This window comes from Halichoerus grypus, chromosome 11 (assembly GCF_964656455.1).
Source record: "Halichoerus grypus chromosome 11, mHalGry1.hap1.1, whole genome shotgun sequence".
NCBI classification, from domain to species: domain Eukaryota; kingdom Metazoa; phylum Chordata; class Mammalia; order Carnivora; family Phocidae; genus Halichoerus; species Halichoerus grypus.
The window spans coordinates 15,759,717-15,782,130 of record NC_135722.1 but is presented as its reverse complement, the minus strand read 5'-3'; the positions used below and the strand labels follow the sequence as shown (position 1 = coordinate 15,782,130).

General features: G+C 53.9%; 2 protein-coding genes across 21 annotated transcripts in view; one reads left to right on the top strand and one right to left on the bottom strand.

The window, feature by feature from the left end:
• The first annotated feature begins 47 nt into the window (after positions 1-47).
• On the top strand, positions 48-9,409 carry LARGE2 (LARGE xylosyl- and glucuronyltransferase 2). Of its 9 annotated transcripts, XM_078058104.1 has the most exons (15): positions 3,453-3,961; positions 4,058-4,215; positions 4,294-4,403; positions 4,752-4,834; positions 5,106-5,199; positions 5,491-5,662; positions 5,791-5,895; positions 6,373-6,485; positions 6,572-6,697; positions 6,775-6,930; positions 7,055-7,215; positions 7,620-7,898; positions 8,215-8,364; positions 8,468-8,663; positions 8,918-9,409. In XM_078058104.1, the coding sequence occupies exons 2-15, from the start codon at positions 4,119-4,121 to the stop codon at positions 9,125-9,127; spliced, it is 2,052 nt and encodes a 683-aa protein (XP_077914230.1). In that variant the 5' UTR covers positions 3,453-3,961; positions 4,058-4,118; the 3' UTR covers positions 9,128-9,409. The 9 variants fall into 9 exon arrangements, with proteins under 9 accessions (XP_077914229.1, XP_077914231.1, XP_077914234.1 ...); XM_078058103.1 differs by lacking the exon at positions 3,453-3,961 and adding an exon at positions 48-104 and having other exon boundaries at positions 5,106-5,662; XM_036097726.2 differs by having other exon boundaries at positions 3,449-3,961; positions 5,106-5,662.
• Positions 9,410-9,552: 143 nt separating this feature from the next.
• Positions 9,553-22,414, bottom strand: part of PHF21A (PHD finger protein 21A) — a 191,488-nt gene continuing 178,626 nt past the window's right edge. For all 12 annotated transcript variants that reach the window (XM_078058118.1, XM_078058116.1, XM_078058115.1 and 9 more), the window contains 4 exons: positions 17,579-17,734; positions 16,286-16,361; positions 15,774-15,877; positions 9,553-14,452 (listed from right to left, as the gene is read on the bottom strand). In XM_078058118.1, the coding sequence (XP_077914244.1) occupies positions 14,195-14,452; positions 15,774-15,877; positions 16,286-16,361; positions 17,579-17,734 (594 nt within the window). In that variant the 3' untranslated portion in view covers positions 9,553-14,194. The remainder of the gene's footprint in view (positions 14,453-15,773; positions 15,878-16,285; positions 16,362-17,578; positions 17,735-22,414) is intronic.

Genomic DNA, 22,414 nt, shown 5'->3' with positions numbered 1-22,414 from the left:
TAGTCTGAGCAGTTCATTCTAGAGAATGGAGTAGGACCCTGGAGACTTTCCAATAGAACGCCGAGAGGCTCGAACGGGAGGACCGTATTTTAAAGGCCTGGGAGGTAGCTTGCTAAAGGAACTTCGATCAGACTTGGGGAGGTGCGGGGAGAGTCCTGGCAGGCGCCCGTTTGGCCAGTTGCCTCGTCCCCGGACCCCCACTAGACGTAGTGCTGGGGAAACTGAGGCAAGGAAGAATCCAGCCTTCCACGCAGTCTCGATTCCCTGGTCAGCCACTGTTAGTGCTGGGCTTCGGCCACAGTTCCCGCATGGACTGTGCGGACATGCACTCCCATCTTCGCGGAGAAAACTGTTTCGGCCTTCCGCTCTTGGCTTGGGGTGACTTGGTCGAGTGTTTCCCTTCTCTGGGTCTCGAGTTTTCCCATCTGTAAACTGGTTTGAGGGGAGACTTGGTCCTTGAACTCGGGCTCAATCTCAAAGCGCTTTTCGGCCCTCGGATGCACCTCCCGGTCCTCAGCTGTTCCCCAAGGGAGGGGGGAGACTCCTGGGAATCTTCCCAAACCGGGTGGCCTCCCTGATTGGGGCTGTGGCGGGAGAAAAGCGGCCAGAGGTAGGGAATCTGACGCTCCGGGGAGGCCGCCACTGATTGGCTCCGTGGGGAAAGGGGCGGAGCCTGGGTGGGGTCAAGGGGCTGAGCCCTTGCGGACTGGCCCGCTGGTTCACGGTACTCTGACAGTAGTAATACATTATCTTACCTGATTCCCTCTACGGGATGTTATCTGCAGGTGTGGAAAGGATCAGCTTAAGAACGCTCAGTCACATTCGAATCTTGGTCTAGTCTAACCACAGCATCTAGGCGGTTTAAGCAACACACCTTACTAGGAAGCCACAGCCCCTCCTTGCCCTCCCCTCTCCCTCACCCTCCTCTCCAGCTTAGTTTTCTTCTATATAAGGTGGGGAATCAGAGCTGCTCTCGCTTCTCATGCCAAGCAAGGATGACCCAGGGATATGTGTCCAGGGGCCTCAGGAGAGGCTAGAGGTCTTGGAGAACAGAGAGGGTGATCGTGGGCATCGCCAACATCGTTTCTCACCACTTCCTGGGGGCCAGACTCACTCCTACACCACTCCTGGCCACCTTGCCATCTTGCCAGCTAGGTATGAACTCTTTTTCACAGATGGGGAATAAGAGGCTCCAGTAGGTGAAAGGACTTGTCCCAGGTCACATAGCGTGGCATTGGCCAAACGGACCACAATGTGTGTCTCCCACAGCAGTGCTCTCTCCTACTGCCCACAACCCAGCAAGGGCAGTGACACAGTGAGGCCACTTTGTCGTGAGTCAAGTAAGAAGCTGGGGTTAACACCAGCGCTCAGGGCATTCAGTGTGGAGCTCTTTCTCCTTTCCTCCCTGTACCCCACCATCTTTATTTTTTTTTTAAGATTTTATTTATTAGAGACAGACAGTGAGAGAGGGAACACAAGCAGGGGGAGTGGGAGAGGGAGAAGCAGGCTTCCCGCATAGCAGGGAGCCCAGTGCAGGGCTCGATCCCAGGACCCTGGGATCATGACCTGAGTCGAAGGCAGACGCCCAACAACTGAGCCACCCAGGTGCCCCATGTACCCCATCATCTTAGTGAACCTGTTCCTGAACCTCTCCTTCCCTGCAGGACTGGGAGAGGAGCGTGGGCCCAGCCACTTTGGCAGCAGCAGGGCTGCCTGAATTTCCTCTCCAGATCTCAGGCCTGATTAGGTCCCAGAAACAAAGAGTGGAACGTGTGTGCCGGAGGCACCCAGCACAGCCCCTCCCTGCTGGGTCCCTGCTTGGCATTGGTCACCTGGCTGGGCTGGAAGGGCCTCTAGGCAAGTTGGGCCAGAACCTCCCTCCTTCAGTCTGCCCTGAGCCACAGGAGAAGAGAGCTAGACCAGTCTAACAAGTACAGAGGAGGACACTGAGACCCAGAGAGGGGGCCTGACTGGGCTAAGGTCACAGAGCAGAGTCCTGGGCAGAGCTGGGTCAAACCAGGTCTCGGGCCTAGAAGACCAGCACCCTTTCATAGGCCCACCCCTGGCTCCCATTCCCCCTGCCCCAGAGCAACCTCTCGGAGGCCCAGGAAGCGGCTCAGCAAGCAGCTTCCCCTGAGTAGTAAGGTTAAGGAGGAGGTGGGGCCAGCATTGTGAGTAACCACAGTAAGTTGCGAAAGCCCCAGCTCCTGTCACACTCCCTGGCCAGGCCCTGACCTGTGTGCTCTACCCTCTCCCTCACATTTATTACCCCCCTCCACCATCCCCAGTCTCTGTTGAGGGGCTTGGGGAGGGATTTGTCCACCCCCACTCCAGCTCCAGGCTAGAGATGAGGGTCAGGGGATGCTGAAGGCTCAAAGTTCCAGACACCAGGATGGCCCCTGCATCCCCTCATCTCCTTTTAATTCCCAGATGTGCAGGGAGCCACCATCAGTCTCCGTGGCAACCGCTACCTCTAGCCTCCAAAACTGGACTTTCCTGGAAAACCCCCATCTCCCAGAGAAAGGCATCCCAGTGTCTTGAAGGAGGAGACTTGAGGGGTCTAATGCTGGCCTGCTTTCCACAGCTTCTTTTGGGGTTAGGGTCTCCCAGGCCCTCACTTTTTATAGGTGAAGTTGGGCTAAGCTGGCTCATGGAGAGGCCTGGTGCATCCCATCCACATTCCGCACATACTTAGTGCTTAGTGGGTGCTGGACCCTGGTTGGGCTCTGGGGCCCAGTACAGGACGAGATAGACAAGGCTCCAGTCCGACGAGCAGCCTTCTTTGGCTGGGGGCGGGGGTGGGGGGGACCTATAAACAAGTCTGCAAGGTCAACTTCAGAGGAGTGCTAGGAATAAAATAAACCAAGGGATGTGGAAGGAGCAGCCGGCGTCAGGAGAATCTGGTAGAATTCAGGCAGAAGGAACATCAAGGGCAAAGTTCCCGGGCAGGAAGCCCTTAGAGAAGAGCCGCAGGACACTTTGCCTTCAGCGAAGAGCCTAGGAAGGGGTCTGGCGAAGGGGTGGGTGTTCTAACAGGTCACTTCACTTCTTAGGGAAGGATGATGCCTGCATCACAGGACTGAGGGGAGGGTTAACTGAGATGAGGCTCGTCAAACCTCAGCACCGGGCCTGGCACGGAGAATGTGCGCTCAGCCAACCACGACTCGTCGCTCAGGGGCCAGAGCGCCCATCACTCCCTCCAGGGCCGAGGCCGGGCTGCGGGATGCGAGGTGGGGCAGACTGAGAAATCCAGTCCCAGCCCCAGTCCCCCGGTCTAGGCGAGGGCGGGGGGGGGGCGAATCCCGGTGCCTGCGTCAGGGAGGCCCCTTGCCAGCTCCCGGGCAGGACACGACCTTCGCAGGGCGGCTTTGTCCGGGCCGCGCAGCCAGGCGGGCCGGGCCGCCCGAAAGGCAGCGGGGGTGGAGCGGCCCCGGAGCTCCAGGTGCTCCGCAGCTCCCGGGCAGGGCTCGGCCGGCCCCGCCTCCAGTGCCCAGAGCAGGTGTCCCTGGCCCTCGAGGCCCCGCATTCCACTCCTTCCTCCTGAGCCCCGCCATCCCTTTGATTCCGGGCCCGGGCTCACGGGCCCCTCCCCCGTTGGGAGGTTAAGGGCAGGAGATGGGGCCTCAGAGCTGGGAAGAAGGGGATGGGCTCAGGGCAGGTGGCGGGACTGGGCCTTCCTGGGTGGCTGCCCCCGCTCCCTCCAGACATCCTGGGGGTTCCCCGGGTTCCTCCCGGGCTTGGGGGGGTGGTCGTCCGATACCGGGGCAGGGGGCGGGGCCAGTCCTCCTCGCCCACCTCCCCCCACCCCCTGGGGCCTCCCCGCCCCTTTGGGCTCAGCCAAGCGGAGGTGAAACCTGAACCCAGGTTGGGGGCGGGGCTGGCCTGCGCTTCCACCCCCTTCCCCTGCACCCCGGCCGGCTTCTGGAAGAGGAAGGTCGGGGTCCCCGGGTCGTTGGAACAGGTGAGGTGGCGACTCAGAGCGGGAGGGAGGACCAGGCGGCCGTCGGGCCCCGTCGCCCAAGGCTGATCCTCTCCTGCTTCCCTTCCCGATCCGCAGGGACCGCGATGGAGCCCGCAGCCCGGGGTGGAGCCCCGCCCTGAGCGACCCGCCGGCAGCCATGCTGCCCCGAGGGCGCCCCCGGGCGCTGGGGGCCGCGGCGCTGCTGCTCCTGCTGCTTCTGATCGGCTTCTTCCTGTTCGGCGGGGACGTGGAGTGTGAGCGCGGCGAGCGAGGAGGCGAGCGGAGGGGCCCGGGATCCTTCCCCTGCCCACTAACGCCACGTGTCTCTGCAGACGGGCGGCCGCGGGGGGCTGCTGCCGTCGACGGAGACCCGTCTGCGGACCGCGGGGGCCGCAACCACTCGGACTGCGTCCCGCCGCGGCCGCCGCTGCCCAAGTGCGAGGTAGGTGCGCGCGGCCCCCCGGCGGCGGGAATCTCAGCGGCGCCGCGCCCCCAGCCGGGCCTCCCCGCCCGCCCCCCGGCACCTGTGGGAATCACACCTGGCGAGCCTCCGCCAGGTGGCTCCGGGACTGACCAGCCGGCCGGGGATGCCTCCCCTGCTCCCGGCCTCAGTTTCCCCATTTGTGAAATAGGGGTGGACTCCTGCTCCGCATCCCCCCGCCCCACTCTTCCTTAGCTCTGTTGCCGGCCGGGGCTCGGCTCCGCTGCCCCATGCCGGGCCAGCCCCGTCGTGGGTCCTTACGGTCCAGTGGGGGAGGGGCTGCTGCCCACCTCTGCGTCCCCTCCCCAGCTCTTGCATGTGGCCATCGTGTGTGCGGGACATAACTCCAGCCGAGACCTGGTCACCCTGGTGAAATCTGTGCTCTTCTACAGGTATAATCAGGTGTCGGGGTGGGGGTGGGGAGTCAGGCGTGGGGGAGGGAACACAGGCTTGGGCAGGATCTGGGAGCTCCAGTTACCCCATCTGCGCCACAGGGACAGTGTCCCTTCCTCCCTTGAAGGTGGTTCTAACAGTATCCGAAGCTGGGGACGGAAAAGCTCTTTGCAGAAGTTGGTGCTTTCACTCTGAGCCTCTCCGGGGGGGTCTGGTCCCATGTTCTTCCTGCTCAGGCCTGTCAGCTTTCCTCACCTGTCCTTCCCAAAGGAAAAATCCACTGCACTTCCATTTGGTGACTGATGCCATGGCCAGGAACATTCTGGAGATGCTCTTCCACACGTGGATGGTGCCCGCTGTCCGGGTCAGCTTCTATGACGCGGAGGAGCTCAAGGCAGGAGCCCTGGCCCTTCCGCACTTCTTTCTGGCAGTGCCCGGCCCTTTCTTTCCTCCCAGGGCTTCGGGGGTGGGGGCGTGTGGGAGAGGTCAGAGCTGCCTGGGACCCCCCAGTCCCATCACACCTACAGAACCTCAAATCCCTCATCCTCCCTGGGGCGTATGCCTTCTTCCCCGTGTCACCCGGAGTGTGTTCGGGCACTCATCCGCCCTTCTCTGCCAGGTTCATGCCCTGTCCTCCCCCACCCCGCCCCAACAGCCCCAGGTCTCCTGGATCCCCAACAAGCACTACTCTGGCCTGTACGGGCTCATGAAGCTAGTGCTGCCTGCTGCCCTGCCCCCTGAGCTGGCCCGTGTCATCGTCCTGGACACAGATGTCACCTTCGCCTCCGATATCGCAGAGCTCTGGGCGCTCTTTGCTCACTTTTCTGGTGAGAGGCCTGGGACCCAGCCCCAGCCGGTACCCCCTCCCTGGCCTGTCCGGGCCGCGCTGTGGCCCAGCCCTGAGCCGAGGGCCAGCGGCAGCCTCAGGCAGCTCCCTCGTGCCCTCCCCTCCCAGACGAGCAGGTGATCGGTCTTGTGGAGAACCAGAGCGACTGGTACCTGGGCAACCTCTGGAGGAACCACAGGCCCTGGCCTGCCTTGGGCCGGGGATTTAACACAGGTGGGACAGTGGTGGGGGGAGGCAGGAGGGGTGGCCACTGGTCTTCAGGCCCCAGGGACTGGGCAGGGCACAGAATGCTAGGAAATCCCCCCCACCCCACCTAGAAGAATAGTGCTGTGGAAAAAACACCAGAAGAGCCGGAAAACAGTTCCAATCTTCGCTGTGCTGGATGACTTTGGCCAAGCCACTCGGTCCCCCTAGGCCTCTGTTTTCTTACCCATTAAATGGGGATGATGTTGCCAGCCCTGGGATCACTGAGAGGGAGAACATGGCTGTGGAGGTGCTCTGTAAGCTGTGCAGTTCCCCCCTTCACCCCCAAGAGGAATGATGGTTGACCGAAGTGGTCCATGCTCCCGTCTGAACAGTCCAAAAATACCAATAAGTCAAAAAGTAAACATTCAAAAGATGTCTTCGTGACCCCTGACCCCAGGAGCAGGGTTAGCCCAGGTGGGCATGACGACCCCTTCCCCTGGGCAGGCGTGATCCTCCTGCGGCTGGACCGGCTCCGGCAGGCTGGCTGGGGGCAGATGTGGAAGCTGACGGCCACGCGGGAGCTCCTCACCCTGCCCGCCACCTCCCTGGCAGACCAGGTCTGGGGGAGCCTCTGACGGGGAGCGGTGGGAGGGTGGGTGGGGAGCAGGCTCTGGGCCGAGGCACGATGGCTGTCTCTGCCCAGGACATCTTCAATGCCGTAATCAAGGAGCACCCGGGGTTGGTGCAGCCTCTGCCCTGCGTCTGGAACGTTCAGCTGTCAGACCACACGCTGGCTGAGCGCTGCTACTCGGAGGCGTCCGATCTCAAGGTGAGTGGGGTGGGGGCCGAGCGGTGGGCTTCTGTTCCCCGTGCCCATCCCCCGAGTACCACCCTCCTGGGTCCCAGGTAATCCACTGGAACTCACCCAAGAAGCTGCGCGTGAAGAACAAGCACGTGGAATACTTCCGCAACCTCTACCTGACCTTCCTGGAGTATGATGGGAACCTGCTGCGGAGAGAGCTCTTCGGGTGCCCCAGCCCGCCCCCAGCTGGGGCCGAGCAGGTGAGAGGGAGCCGCCTTCCCTCGCCTTGGGGAGGCTCTGCCCCCTCCGTGCTCTGCTGGGACCTGGCCTCGTCTGGGGACTTGCCCTCCAGCCCTGGTCCTCGTCTCCCCGCCACCCCGTCAGGTGCAGCGGGCCCTGGCACAACTGGACGAGGAAGACGCCTGCTTTGAGTTCCGGCAGCAGCGGCTCACCGTGCACCGCGTGCACGTCACCTTCCTGCCCCACGAACCGCCGCCCCCCCGGCCTCACGATGTCACCCTGGTGGCTCAGCTCTCTATGGACCGGTGAGAGTGCCAGGGGCCAAGGCAGGGGCTGGGATGGGGAGAGGTTTCCGGGAGGACGGTTTCAGCGGGTGGAAGGAAGAGCTCTCGCCCGCTGCCTGATGCTTGAGGAGTTCCAGAACTTGCAGTCACTGGCTGTGGTTAGGAGCTTGGGTTTGGGGAATCATGCAGGTGCCTGGAACTGCCCCTCTGTAGCTGTGGGACCACGGGCAAGTCTTAGTATCTCTGGCCTTCGGTGTTCTTATTTGTTACCTGGGAAAGGGCCCCCCTGTGGGGTAGTTGTGAAGATGAGGTAAGAGCAGCTTTAAAAGCCCCGGGAAGGGGCTCAGTAAGTCACGTGAAGGGGTGTCTGCGGCAGCTGTCCTGGGGAGGTGCTCCAGCCGGGCTGACCACCGCCCTCGCCCCAGGCTGCAGATGCTGGAAGCCCTGTGCCGGCACTGGCCGGGCCCCATGAGCCTGGCCTTGTACCTCACAGACGCAGAGGCCCAGCAGTTCCTGCGTTTCGTCGAGGCCTCGGCAGTGCTCTCTGCCCGGCAGAACGTGGCCTACCACGTGGTGTACCGCGAGGGTCCCCTCTACCCCGTCAACCAGCTGCGGAACGTGGCCTTGGCCCAGGCCCTCACGCCTTACGTCTTCCTCAGCGACATTGACTTCCTGCCTGCCTATTCCCTCTACGACGACCTCAGGTGGGCCTGAGGAGGGAGGGAGAGGAACGGCAGACGGGTGTGTGTGGACAGGGGCCCTAGGCAAGCGTGTGGTGGCTCCTTTTTGTCCTCTGTAAGATGGGGTTTGTATTGAGGCGGGGGGGGCGCCGCATCGATTCTCTGGGCTGCCATAGGAGAGGAGGGGAGGCTGGGACCCGCTTCCCATAGCAGCTGTCCTGTGTCTGCCTCCCGCGGGGCGGTCGGGCCAGCCAGCCCTGGGTCCTGCGGCTGAGAAGTCAGGGACTCGCTGGGCCTGGAGCCGTCCCTGCTGCCCTGTTCACGGGCGCTCCCCGCTCAGGGCCTCCCTCGAGCAGCTGAAGCTGGGCAGCGAGCGGAGAGCGGCTCTGGTCGTGCCGGCGTTTGAGACCCTGCACTACCGCTTCAGCTTCCCCAGTTCCAAGGCCGAAGTGCTGGCCTTGCTGGACTCCGGCTCGCTCTACACCTTCAGGTAGGAGAGGCTCTGCTCCGTGCCCCACACCGCTCCCCGCCCCCCCCCCCCCCCACTGAGCTCCTAGCCTTAGCTTGGCGCCCTGCCCCATCCTGTTCCACAGGTACCACGAGTGGCCCCGGGGTCACGCGCCCACAGACTATGCCCGCTGGCGGGAGGCTCAGACCCCATACCGTGTGCAGTGGGCCGCTGACTATGAGCCCTACGTGGTGGTGCCACGTGATTGTCCCCGCTATGACCCCCGGTTTGTGGGCTTTGGCTGGAACAAGGTGGCCCACATCGTGGAGCTGGATGCGCAGGTGAGGATGTGCCTTGCTGCCTCCAGTTTCAATTTGGATACCTCCAGGCCCAGGGAGCTCACTACACCTCAGCGTGGCACACGGCACCAGTAGGCAGTACTATTAGAAGTTTCATCCGTATAGAACTAAGATCTGCCCTTTGACCCTCACTTTGGCTGTGAGGGACTCTCAAATAAGCCCGCTCCCCATCCCCCAGAGCTGCAATCCTCCCCCCAGCCCAGGCAATGAATGTCCATGTGCCTCCGCCCCTATAGGAATATGAGCTCCTGGTGCTGCCCGAGGCCTTCACCATTCACCTGCCGCATGGCCCAAGCCTGGACATCTCTCGCTTCCGCTCCAGCCCCACCTATCGTGACTGCCTCCAGGCCGTCAAGGATGAGTTCCACCAGGACTTGTCCCGTCGCTATGGGGCTGCTGCCCTCAAATACCTCACTGCCCTGCGGCAGCCCCGAAGCCCCGCCTGACCTGGTGCGTGGCTCACCCCTGCCCCCCCCTTGGCTCTCACAGGCCCCCTGCGGACACTGGAGCAACCCTGCCACCCTCCCCACCCTCCCCGCTATTTAAATTATTGAAGGTCTCAGTGGAAAGGGCTTCAGTTGGAGCACCTGCGGGGTGGGTGCTGGGGGCCTCCCCTTGCTGCTATCTATGGCTGGGGTCTACTCTCTCGGTGCCCCGGCTGTTTGGGGCTGGTTTCCCCATCTTCATCTGTACATCCCTTTTTCATAATTAAAGTTCTTCAAGCTCTTTTTCATGTTCCATCTGGTTTGGGGCATGAGGGTGTGGGTCAGCCAGGAAGAGGCTGAGTCTCCCTGGAGTTGCAGGAGGGCCCGGACCCGAGTGTGTCTTGCCCACCCTCCCCTGCCCCAAACCCAACACCATGAGGCTGAGAGACTTTATTTGGCTTTATTTAGTAAAATGTTAAAATAAATAAATACAAATTGATCAGCTGCTCTGGATCCCCCCCCACCCCCTCAAAACAAAAATGAAACAAACAAAAACAAAAACTTTGAAGCACAAAACTCCAAATACAAGTTCTACCAAGACTGAAATCACAAAGGGCGTGGACAAAGAGACAGGATTGGGGGCTGGCTGGCTCTTTTCTGCTCGGAGCTTGCTGACCTCTGGCTGCCCGTCCTGTCCCGCCTGACTGCAGCTTACCCTGGGCTGAGGACCCAACGACAGAGGTACAGGGGCCAAAGGCTGCTGTGGGGGATGGCAGAGTCCTCAGGGAGGAAGGGCCTCGTGGGGAGAGGGGGGGAGCAAAGTGGAATTTGTGAGCCCTGCCCTTCCTCTACAAGGGCTTTAGAGTTCCACCCTGGCTCTCTGGAGGGGGCGACCCCCAGCGTCCTCCCCTTCACTAATGCCGGAGGGCCAGGGAAATCTTCCCGGGGGCCGCCCCCTCCCTTGGAGAGGAGCGGACACCGAGGACGGCTGTAAGTCAGGGTGAGAATGGGTCTCCTGTTTCCTGCTAGGGGTGCCCAGCTGAGGGGTGGGGGTGAGGCCCACAGTCATTTACACAGAGCGAAGTTCCCCTATCCGACAGAAGCCATGGAATCTGGAGAACCCAGGGCCTGAAGAATACCTGAGCCACCATCCATCTTACTACCCCAGAAGAGCCTTTTACCCCTGGGGTAAAAGTCTCCTAAATTAAGCCCTTTGAATAAATCAGAAAGACCACACCCTAAAAGGGAGTGAAGGGAGGAAACCGCTTAGAGCGCATCGTGTGACTTGGGATGAGAGCCCAGAGAGGCTCTGCTGGCCCCAAGAGGAAGAATCGGAGATGGCTGGAGGAGCAACCGTACATGCAGACTTAGTGAGCGGGAAATAGTCACCCTCACTTGCGGGGAGAGGCATGGGGCGGCCGTTGTGCCCGTTCGCACTGCCTGTTGAGCCTGAGCCAGGAAGAAGCCGGGACAGGCAGGCCCCGCAGGGAAACCGGGCACTCAGATGCATGCTGGCTGGAGGTGGCCGCAGGGCAGCGCCACCCAGGGAAGGCCCCACCCGGGGGCTGCCCCGAGCCCGGTCGCCCCAAAGGGCCTGATAAAGAAGGGAGAAAGCAGACCTCTGGATGGGCGCAGCAGCAGCGGTGAGACAAGACCCAGCAGGCTCCAGGAAAGCTGCGGGCGGCATTGGCAAGAACGTGAGGCGGGAAGATGACAGCAACACGAGCTCAGCAGCTCCAGGATGCAGTGCCTGCGTCACGGGCCTGATCAAGGGCCCCAGACCAGCCACTCCCTGGCACGTGAAGTGCCTGCGAAGCCAGCTGGTCTGAGATGTGCCCGTGAGCAGCTAAACCCGGGCATGGCCAGAGAGCAGCAGAGGGAAGGAGAGGGAGGTGGGGACAGCCCAGGTGAGGCAGGCATGAATGCGCGTCTCAGGTGGTCACAAGCACCCGCAGGTCTAGGGCACAGAGAGAGGGTCTTCTCTTGGCAGGACAGTAGAGGAAAAGGAGACAGGGTGACCAGGGCCTTTTCTTGGCAGTAAGTAGAGTTTTGGGATTTGAGTCCAGAATGTGGGGGTTTGGGGGCAGGGTTGCATTTGTACTCTACACTAGCTGACTCACAGAACAGCTCATACCTGCACTTAGGAAGACTCCACATCCCAACCCCAGGCAAGGCCAGAGTGTGAGTACTCAGAGCAGCAGGCAAAATGCTGGTCAGTGCCTAGCTGTACCCACGCCCCATCTCCCCCCGACACCCCGGGAATTCGCAGGCAGCTCCTTTTTGAGCAAAGGCCTCTAGTGATGATGATCGTTTCCTAACTCCTTTCAAGAAAAGGTAGGTATCATGTGGCAACTCCCAGTCTCTGGGCCCAGACAAGTCAAATGGGAGAGCTTAAGACTGGGCGTACAGCCCGCTGCTGGGCTCTGAACCTCCGCCAACTATTCCTCCAACTAGTCCAGGCATCTCCAAAGCTCCCTGACTAGACGTAGCACCTTGGTTTCTGCAGGAGAAAAGGGAGCTCCTCTGTCCCTCTCAGGCAACCTCGAAGCCAGGGCCTGACTCTGAGGCCTGTAGAACAACTCCTAATCCCCTAACATTCCTGGGAAGAGGAAATGGCCAGTAGAGATGAGGCATATTTGACCTAAGAAGTGTCCCTTTCTCTTGAATTTGCTCTCAGGGTTCTAACTGGGATCTCTAGGCCTAACTGGGCGAGGGAGAAACTAATGGGACCTTTTCTGCCCCTCCTAGACTCTGGCCATTATGGAGTATGGGGCGGGCTTGGGAGAGCTGTCCCAGAAGAGCTGGGGCGACAAGCGCCTGCCTCCCTCCTGTGGGCCAGGCACGTGATGGGCCAAGGTCTCCGATGAGGGCACACACCTGACAAAATTTACTTCCCACAAGGCAAGATGATAGAAATGGTCCGAGTCTTTCAGAACCCTGGTTTTCTCAAGGAGGAGACAGGCCAAGCCAAGGCAAGCACAGCGATTCTAGCCAAAGGTTGCCCAGGAAGCTTGTGGATGGGCAAAGGGCAGTAAACTCTATCACCAGTACCTGGAGCCAGCAGGCAGAGAAAGCGGCTGGAGAGTCAGACCTCTTCAAAGGCAAGACAGACACAAAGGCCACCCTGGGGCTCTTTGTCTCAGAGACACCATGTACCCTCAAGACCTCTCACTCCTTTGTTCTTTCTCAGCACCAAGGGCTGATGCAGCCAGCCTACCCCCTGCACCCTCCCACCAAGGCCAGGGTGCCTGGGCACCAATGAGTGTCACTGGCCGTGTCCTTCAAAGTTGTCCCCCAGGCACTCACAATGCTGGTGGCTGAAAGACGGAGAGCAGCACCAAAGGAAGGGATCTTATTTAGGCACCAGCCTTTTGCTCTAGCAAAATCCGAGGAGACAATGGGTAGGGTAGGGCCCTGATACCATCCACACTCCATGTGGGCTTCAAAAACAGAAGCCCAGATCCCTGCGCCAAGAAGAGAGGACAGTCCTTTCCGAGGAGGGGAGAGTGGTGGGAGGGCTTGGCCGCTGCCCGTCAGGGCTGCAGTTGTCCAGAGGACAGAAATCATGGAGACTAGCCCACCAGTCTTGAGACACAAACACAGCAAAATGTCATCATGATCAGCAGGTTCTGTGCTAAAAAATTATAACTACACAGCATTTTCTCCAGTTCTGACACCTTTTTAATAGAAATCACTGTTTTTAGGAAACAAATAGCACTTTTGTAATTTTTTTTTTTTTACAATGTTTCTTACCTTGATCTTAATTTAAGTAACACTAGGAAGACCTCAATATCTTTTATTTTCCTTTTTAATTTAAAAAAAAGTTGTTGTTGTTGTTTTCCCCAGATACAAAGATTTTTGCCCTTGCATAAAAAACAGTGCCCCGAACGATGACACAAGGACTCACACGGACTCACTGGACCTCACTGACACTATGATTCCTATTCTACCATGCACGGCCTCGACTACCCTTAATTGACTGTCAGCCTGAAAAACAGCTTTTCTATTCCTTATTTTAGTTTTTGTTACCAAAAAAGTAAAATAAACAACAAAATAAAACTTTTTTCTTAAAGAAAACAAAACAAAACAAAACAAAAATTTAAAAAAAGAGAAAAGAAACATCTCCATTCAATTCACACACACCTGGGTCGCGTGCTGCTTCGCTCAGAATCTTCTCTTCTTATAAATATAGAAAAGGGATGGAGCTTGTTTTCAAGTAAAAATCACTGATCCACCTTGTTTTCCTTCCTGGACACACACACCCTTCTTCCCTGCCCCGGGCAATGGCCCGCCAAGCAGGCCTTTTGCCTGTTCTTGGAGAGGGAAGGTAACTGGATCATCCACGGGGATGCGCGCCAATTTGCCAAAGCGGGGAAGGAACGCGGGGAGTGGTGGGGGCGTCCGGGGCGGGAGGCGGAGTGTGCGGGAGAAGGACCCCGTGGCTGTCCTCGGTGTCCACTTCCCCGTGCATTGTGCCCCACCCCAGACAATAGGAAATACTGCTTATTTGATAGACTTTTCCCACCCCGGCTCCCTCCCATTCCCTCCCATCCCTCCTCTGGGCACTGGGGTTGGTTAAATCTCGATTTCCTTTTTTTTGGTTTTATAGTAGTGAAAGTTTAGAAACAGGAAAGCCCACACACTCTTTGGACTTGTCTTCTCTACCTAAACAAACGGCTCGGCAAATAAGGATCTGAAACCTGCTCTCCTCCCTCCGCCCGTCCCTGCTCCCCACCCAACAAAACGCAAACAAACCCATGGTGGCTGTGGAGGCTGCTGCAGGCACACACTGGTGTATAATAGAGAGAGTAAATATATTATTTCACTTGGCATGGTGCTGGCAAAGAACCTCCAGCTGGCACTATTTCATGTAACATGGTCCAATCTTTGCATGTACACACAGAATAAGAAGGATCAATTGGCAAACTCCGGTGCCACCTGGCACAAGCATCTTCTCTCTCTCTGGAACCAAAGAACCAAAAGAATTCTGTACTTTCCAGAAGAAATCCGGCTTTGCTTTTCTAGAGTCTTCAGTGTTTTTGCTCTCCTGGCCGCCGGGAGCCCGCGGCTTCTCCTGGCGGGGCTCTGTTATTTAGTCTCGCCCCCCTGGGTACAGTTCGCTGTGCAGCTCTGGGGGGAGGGGGAGGGGGCCGGCGTGGAGGTGGCGGCGTTGGCAGGGGGGGTACAGTCCGGGCCGTTGGAGATGGCCCCCACAGTGGCCTCAGAGTCTACAGGTTTGGAGAGGTCGATGCCGTGGATGAGGCGGATCAGCTGTTTTACCTTCTCCAGGGAGCTGTGCATCTCCTTCTGCCGGGCCAAGATGGTATTCTTCATTTCCATGCATTTCTGCAGCAAATGAGAAGGGCAGTGGCACTGAGCCTCCGTGGCTTTTCTGACAGGCCTGGCAGCTCTCTCCAGGGAAAAGAACCCTGCTGGCTGGTGTGCAGCCCCTAGACCTTGCTCTGCTCTGCACTGGAGGGGGCACTACCACCCAACGAGTGAGTGGTTTAAGAGCCAACCCTGCTTGACACTAGGACTTAAAACCAAATGTGAATTACCACTCCAACGCTACAAAATAAAAGCAATTTAAAAACAACATTCCCAGAGCTGCGCTCAGGCTGGTTTGGGCAGGTTTTGGTATGCCTCTGCCTTGCAAATGGGTGCTAATGTGCTCAGGACTGGACTGAGCTTTCGAGAGTAGAAAATGAGCCAGTGGCATCTGGATCCAATTTGAGGGCTACTGAGGATCACTTGGTCGGCAAGAATTTAGAGGCAGGCCTAGGGTAGCACAGTGATATTTGGGAGAATCAAACACTGCAGCCAACAGAAACCCTTCTGCTCAGTCATGGACTTGTAGTCTTTTGCCCTTTTGCCCAAGGTCTCCCACAGCTGCTGGCTTCTGTTCTAGGCAGGAAGAGAGGTGAAACCTGCATGCCATGGGGAGTATGGTGACGAGGAGAAAGCAGTGGAGTGGGACAGCCCAACTGCCACCAAGTCCAGGGTCCCACCTCCTGTCCACGAGGGCTGAGGCCACCTGGCTCCAACAAGGGGAGGGGTACCTACTCAAAGAGAAATAAAACTTGCTCTGGAGGAGCCTCAGAATCTCTGCTGCAAATACAACCTGGACAGGCCAGACCGGGCAGTATTTACTTCCAGTACTTGTCTCCAGGAACCTCTCTTCCTCAGGCTGGTCAGGAAAACCTGGAGACGCAATCAGCAGGGTGTGGAAGAAAGGATGGGAGCGACGGGCCATGCAGACAGACCGCTAACTAGGACGACTAGAAAGGCTTCTATGCAGGGACCTGATCTGTGTCTACCTGGCGTGGGGAGAGGCTTCATACTCCTCCCAAACCCACTCAAGAACACACAGGGGTGGTGGCCATCCTGCTGTAGCTGCTACTGCATCTCTTTAGCCTGGAGACTGAAAATCCTCTCTCAGATCAAAGCCACTGGGAGGTTCCAGAGCTTGGCAAAGACACCATATACCAACTGGCCACCTGTCCTGAGGGCCAAATCGTAACTGCAGGCAAACTTTGCATCCATCCCAAGTTACCTGTGTTAACAAGCTAAAGGACCCGAATCCGCCCTTGGGAGCCACATGGACTATTGTGCACGCGGAAGGGTCCTCCTATCTGTATCCATCGCCGAAGGCATGAGCTTTACTTACACTTATAGAATTGCTGAGCTGTTTCACCTTCTGCTCTAGTTGTTCTCGTTCTTGTTTTAAATCTGAACTCCATTTAAGTAATTTCTGTTTCTCTTCTTCCTTTGCTGAAAAACAAAAAAAGAAAAGAAACTGTTTTTAACAATAAATTCTTTGAAAAGGCTACTATGTTCAGAATGCTGGCCAAAGAAGGCATTTTGCCCAAAGTTCCCCTGAGCTCCAGTCAGCGTGCAGATCATGCCCACCTAGACTTTCCCTTATTCTGTGTATAGCCAGGTATGCTAAGAAAACTAACTGTCAGTGGTGTGGGCCTGGCTCTAAGTAAGATGCTGCTTCTCATTTTTCCTCCCCAAGAAAATACTACACAAACTTTTCAATTTGTTCAAGAAAAGCTTTTCATTTGTAACTTTAAATTTCCTTTTGAAAACAAAACAAATGCGGCCTTCCCATAGTTTTTTTTTTTTTTTTTAATCAAGGGGAGGCTTCCACAAAAGGGGGTGTGGATGATTCTTTACCTGCTTTGTAGGCGATATAGGAATGAACAATTGCTAAAGTTCCAGGCCATGGAATTGCTTCTTCCTTCTTCAGCATCTGAAACAAGGTTTAGAATTTTACCTTGAAAGGAGGTATAAACACACAGCCCCTGTGTAGTGACAAGCAACGTGTCTTGTCTTATGGTGGACTTATGGTGGCACGGCTGCAAAACCCTGCTCTGTACTTTCTAGACTATGAAGTTCCAGATGCTCCTGACAGGATGAGGTTCAAGGACAGGAAAAGCCAAGCCACTCGAGCCCCAGCTTGGAAAGAGGCTGGGACCTGGCTGGGCATTCCCAGCTTCTCATGTACACTACACACGAGGCCCAGCAACCCGGGCAGCCACAGCCACTGGCCTCCTTGACCGGCCTGTCTCAGGTGTCGCTCTACATGTCCCTCAAAGATAGCCTGACCAAGGAAACGAAATGTCATTTCCAAATACTAAAGTATAATCTGGACCTTGTGCAGAAAATTATCAGATGGTCAAAGAGCAGCTTCAGGAGAGAACACAGAGAGGCTGGTGTCTACTACCTGGTGCAGATAGTAGGAGGAGGACCAGGATTAAAAGGGGAAAACCAGAATTCTCTCAAACAGGATTCCAAAGACCTGAGTAGCATGCCAAAGCTTGCTGAGCTATTAGGTCTATTTATTATTTATACTTTGCCTACTTCCAAAAAAGACTGAGACAGCTTATCATAAAAACATAAAGGAACATGGATAGTTGAGAAAAAGAGGCCAGAAACTAAACAGAGAAGAAGGGAAGAGGCTAGGACAGTTTCAAGCCCATGAAATAGTAAGACGGCCACTTTACAGTTAGTTCTCTGGTCCTGGTGATGATACAGGTTAAAGGTGAAACTGTTGTTATTTGAATTAAACAGTCAATTGGGCACTTTCCTTTAAGGGTTTTATTTCCAAAAGAAGAGTCTCAAAACCACCTACTGGGTTTGGACCATTCTTAGAGAAAGAGGCTGAAAGTCTTATGGCTTTGAAAGAGCAAGGTCATGAGAAGATAAGTCATTTTAAATAAAGGGAAGCAGTTAGAGTCTTTCCACCTATACACAGACTCACCATCTCAGTAATAGGACAGAGAAGCTTGAGAGGATGGACGCTACGAGGGTGAGTGCGGTGCCATGAACAGACCAGAGGTGCCTAGGGGAACTACCAGGAGAGGGAAGAGACTCTGCCATTCCCCCAGATCTGAGGGGAAAGGAGGTCCTCCTGACCGCACTTAACTGCTCCTCAGCCCATCACTCTGTCAGACCCACCCATAGTACCTGGTCCTGACATCTGGGACAGATCCACATGCCCTTGGGAATCGTTTTCAGAGGAGGGTCTAAGCAGTCCAGATGATACACACGGGAACACGTGTCACACATAAGCAACTGGCCACTTTTTCTGCAAACGCTGCAAAAATCCTCATGGATATCACCCTAGGAAATTGAGAGGAAAGGTAAGAGAAAGGACAAAAAAGGTAAAATGTGAATGTTAACATGCACATTCTGGACATGTATGTTTCAGGACAATTAGCTGTGCCCCCTCCAACATGTTACAAAGGTATTCAAGGAAAGAAGGAATTACCAATGGCACAGCCCCCACCTGCTCCATATAGCCGAGGCTCCCTGGGCAGGGACAGTATTCTCAAATGAGAGTTGACAGAAAAGCTGTGTAACCACCTGGGCCCAAGTAAGCTTTCCAGGTGATAGCTCAGCACTTAGGTTTTGGTACAGCCCAACCCACAAGTCATCAAGTTTGAAGCCACTGGAATCCATTTATCAAAATGTTCCACAACATGATACAAACAATTCTCATTACCCATCATTTTTAGGGGAGTTCAGGATTGGGAAAAGCAGACAGACAAGAAATGGAATTTTACTAAATTCTTTGCTTGCTCAGGGAGAAAAAATACAGTGCATGTTCAAATGGGAAAAGATTAAGTCAGGAACAAATTACACTCACACGGGCTTTCTAACATGAAGAATTTAAAAAGCCAGAGCAACAGCTGATAATGTTCTCTTAAAACCACTATTTGGCATTTGCTGTGCAATGGGCCACTCTATGCTGGGAGGCTTTATTCCTCCCCATAAAACACGTCACCAGATGGAAAAAGACGAGCAGCCCCTCTGCCTGTCTCCCTGCCCCCACCACTGATAGTGCTGGTTCTCAGGTAAGTCTGCTGGAGCCCTCCGAACAGAAGGCCCCATCAGAAAAAAGAAGATCTACTTAAATTGGGAGTGGAGGACACTGGGGGGGGTGGTGGTGGTGTATTTAGGTCAAAGGTATTTTTCAGCAGGTCCATCCCTGGCCTGTTCTAGGAACAGGACTGATGAAGACCCACGGGCAGGAAGACTGAAGGGACGTGCCAGCGGTTATAGCCAGCAAGGCAGCACCACAGCTCGGAGCCCCCTCTTTGCTTCCAGTATGTTGGTTTAGATTTCTAGGCTGTTCTGCCAGAAGGCCTGATACAGAAACTCTGCACAGACAGCAATGTGCACTCAAGTCTTTTCTGTGCTACATAAGCCCTCGGCTACCACTGCTGGAAGAACTTATCCTCCCAGACCTACAGCTTCTCTCTAAAGAAAAGGAAACTTTCTCTTAACTCACTAGGGTATCCAGAGCCTAGAAAACGGCTGCAAAAGGTTGTAAGATAATCAGAGTGTGGACTCATTTTAGTCTTTCTTAGTAAGAAAATGTTATTTCTGGGCAATAAAAAGGATACTCAGTATACAAGCAAAAATACTGCATGAGTGTGCAGCCTTAAAGTTCAGCTTTGAGGCAACAGAAGAAGTTAAGGTTTCATCCCTCACTTAACTGTAACTTTCTTCTTTCATTCTTAAAATCAGGCTGAAAGGCACTCTTCTCTAGAGAAACAGTCTTTCTTGAACCTGAGTCCTGTGTGAGTCTGCATCTTTATGAAGTTTATAAAAATTTTAAGGTTTCAGAGACTGTTTCACATGAATCCTAGATAAATTACCAGTGGTGAAGTAGACAAAACAAACTGGACATCTTATTCTGTTGGGTAAAGAGTCCTGCTCACTTTCTTTTGCTCCCGAGTAGGAGCACATCAAGAAGTGGAGGGCAGACAGCATGTAAAATAAAGGTTAAATAATTTCAAGTTTCAGGGCGCCTGGGTGGCTCAGTTGGTTAAGCCACTGCCTTCGGCTCTGGTCATGATCCTGGAGTCCCGGGATCGAGTCCCGCATCGGACTCCCTGCTCGGCGGGGAGTCTGCTTCTCCCTCTGACCCTCCCCCTTCTCATGCTCTCTCTCTATCTCATTCTCTCTCTCAAATAAATAAATAAAATCTCTAAAAAAATAAATAAATAAATAAATAAATAAATAATTTCAAGTTTCAGAAGAAAAGAAGACTTCATATCCTATTTCCATGTTCTGGAGCAACAGTTCTCAGTCTATTCCATGTCAGGACCCCTCTACAAATCTTAAAATTACTAAGGACCTCAAAGAGCTTTTATTTGTATTTATTTATATATTATTTGAATTATACTTATTGCTATTTACTGTATTAGAAGTTTTAAGTTTTCAATTTTGAAATAATTACAGAGTCACAGGAAGTTACAAAAACAGTATACTGAAAAACTGTAAAACCCCAGAACACACAAGTGCACATTCCATGAGCCAGCAGAGTTATGACATCGTTACAGGTCATGTAATATCTGGAAAACTCCACTGGTTACTCTTGAGAGAAAGAGAATGAAAATGGCAAAGAATATTTTAGTATTATCATGAAAATAGTTTTGATTTTATGGACCCCGAAAAGAGTCTCAGGGACCACACTTGGAGAACGACTACCCATAGAAATGAATAATAAAATGCCAAGGTATAGATTTTATCTACCCAGAGTGGGTTCTCTGCTTAGCTTAAAGAGAGCACAGGAAGTCCCATGGAGGTGCTGCTCCAGGTCAAAAGGCTCAGGCTTTGGTGACTGAATTACTACCATAAACCAAATGTTAAATTGAAAAATGGTGACCCATGATTCTTTGCTAGGAGCCAAGCATGTACATTTTTTGCAAACACCCTGGCTATATCAACTGCAACTTCATCATTTGCTAAAAGAATTTTATAACTATGTCAACATATCTTCCCTTCTCATAAAACGATTGTGGCAACAAGGTATATCCTGAGGATTAGTGTCTGGCTGGGTTTTGTATTACCAAGTCCTTCTAGACGGTTATTGATCCCCAGGAAATGCTTGCCGCTCAGCTGTGATTGTTTAATTAATGTTGTTGGGGCTTGTCCTACCCAGCAGCAAACATACAGTCTTGTGTGCTGATTTTAATCACTGCCAGTGTTGGGATACTGTAAAAGTAGAAGTCAATTGTCTTAAAAAAAATCCATTCCACTAGGTTTAACTTAGGAAGTTCTAACATATTTAGTGGTTTTAGAAAAGCCTTCTTTTACCTTTGGATTTCTGAAAAGAACAGTGTTTGCATTTTAAGACAAAACCTGGCAGAAGCTTTTACTTTGTGATTTGATCTGAGTAGATCCTTCGAGTTCAGTCTCTCAAAGAAAGCCACAGACCCCCATTACGGGGTCAACGTTTAGGAAGGAGACTCACGCGCAGAACCACAAAATCACCTGTTCCCTGGCATTTGTACACCACACTGTGGGAGACCCCCACCAAGAGGTCATAAGCCGGCAATCCCTCCGGCAATGCTTCAGCTGCAGAAAAGTTGGGACAATCTTTGGTACCAGCAAACAAGGTTTCTGACAAGAACTCCTGGTACTCATTACTCAGGACAGGTATCAATTACTAATGCCAAAAGTCAGGTAGGCTGGATGAAATTCTGAATTTCAAGAGCAAGGCTGAGTCTGTAGTCATCAGTTATGTCCAAGGAAGGAAGGCTGCCAGAGAACAGAACTCCACTACTACCCGGTCCTCCAAAGAGGACACTTCCTTTGCTTTTAGAATTTTAACTCAGAATGTGCATATGGTATTCTTTTGTTCTTCGGACAAGGGTAGATCATTAGTAAGCATGAGAACCTTCCAGTTCAAGGGACATTTTACTTAAAGATGATCCTAAAGACAAGCTCTGTAATTCACAAAAGAAATGGGACATGTACAAAATGAAACTCTTGGTTTCCCTCCTCAAACCTGTTCCTTTTGCCATCTCAAGTAAATGAGAGTTTTATCCTGCTAATTGCGTAGGCCGAAAACTCTGGATTCACCTTTGATATTCATACCTCATGCCTAATCCTGCTGGCTCTTCAAAATATATGCAGACTTGGTCACTTTCCTCCATCTCTACGTCTACCACCCTACCAGGCCAAGCCATCCTCAGCTCTTGCCTCCTAACTGGTCTCCCTGCTCCCATCCTGTCCTCTCCACAGTCTCTTTTCCAGATTTCAGACACAGTGATCCTTTTAAAGTCCAAGTTGATTTTGTAAACACCTTTAAAATAGTAAATGCAGGCAAGAACCATCAAAGGATGCTATAACCACTGGGTAACAGTTTGTTGGGGAACTAGATATTTATATAGACTCAAAGCTATCTCTGCCAGAGAAAAGAGGCCCCTTTACAAGTGGAGAAATTTGATGTGATCTATGTTAAGGGATGAAAGCTAACATCACCAACAACAGGACAGACCGACTGACGGCACGTGCTGCTCGTCATGATGCGCTGAAAAGGACTCACCATCTCATATTTAGTGTTCCTACAAAAATGCATACCCCGAGTCTACTCCTGAGGAAACAATCAGATCATCCAAATGGAGGGACACTCTACACAGAAACTGGCCTACCTTTTAAGAAATGTCAATGTCATGAACGACAAAGAAAAGCTGAGAAACTGCTCCAGAGCAAGGAGATGAAAGAGACAATACCATGGCAACAAATATCAAGAGTGATCTTAACCTGGATTCTGGAGCAGAAAAACAAAGTGCCCCTAAGGCAATTATTGAGACAACTGGAGAAACGTGACTATGGAATATATATTATAGAATAATATTTATTCAATATTAAGTGTCCTCAATTTGATAACTGCATTGTGACTATATAAGAGAGTATCTTTGTTCTTAGAAGATATATGCTGAAGGGTTTCGGGTAAAGATTCATAGTGTCTGCAACTTCTTAACTAGTTCAGCAAAATGTGTGTGT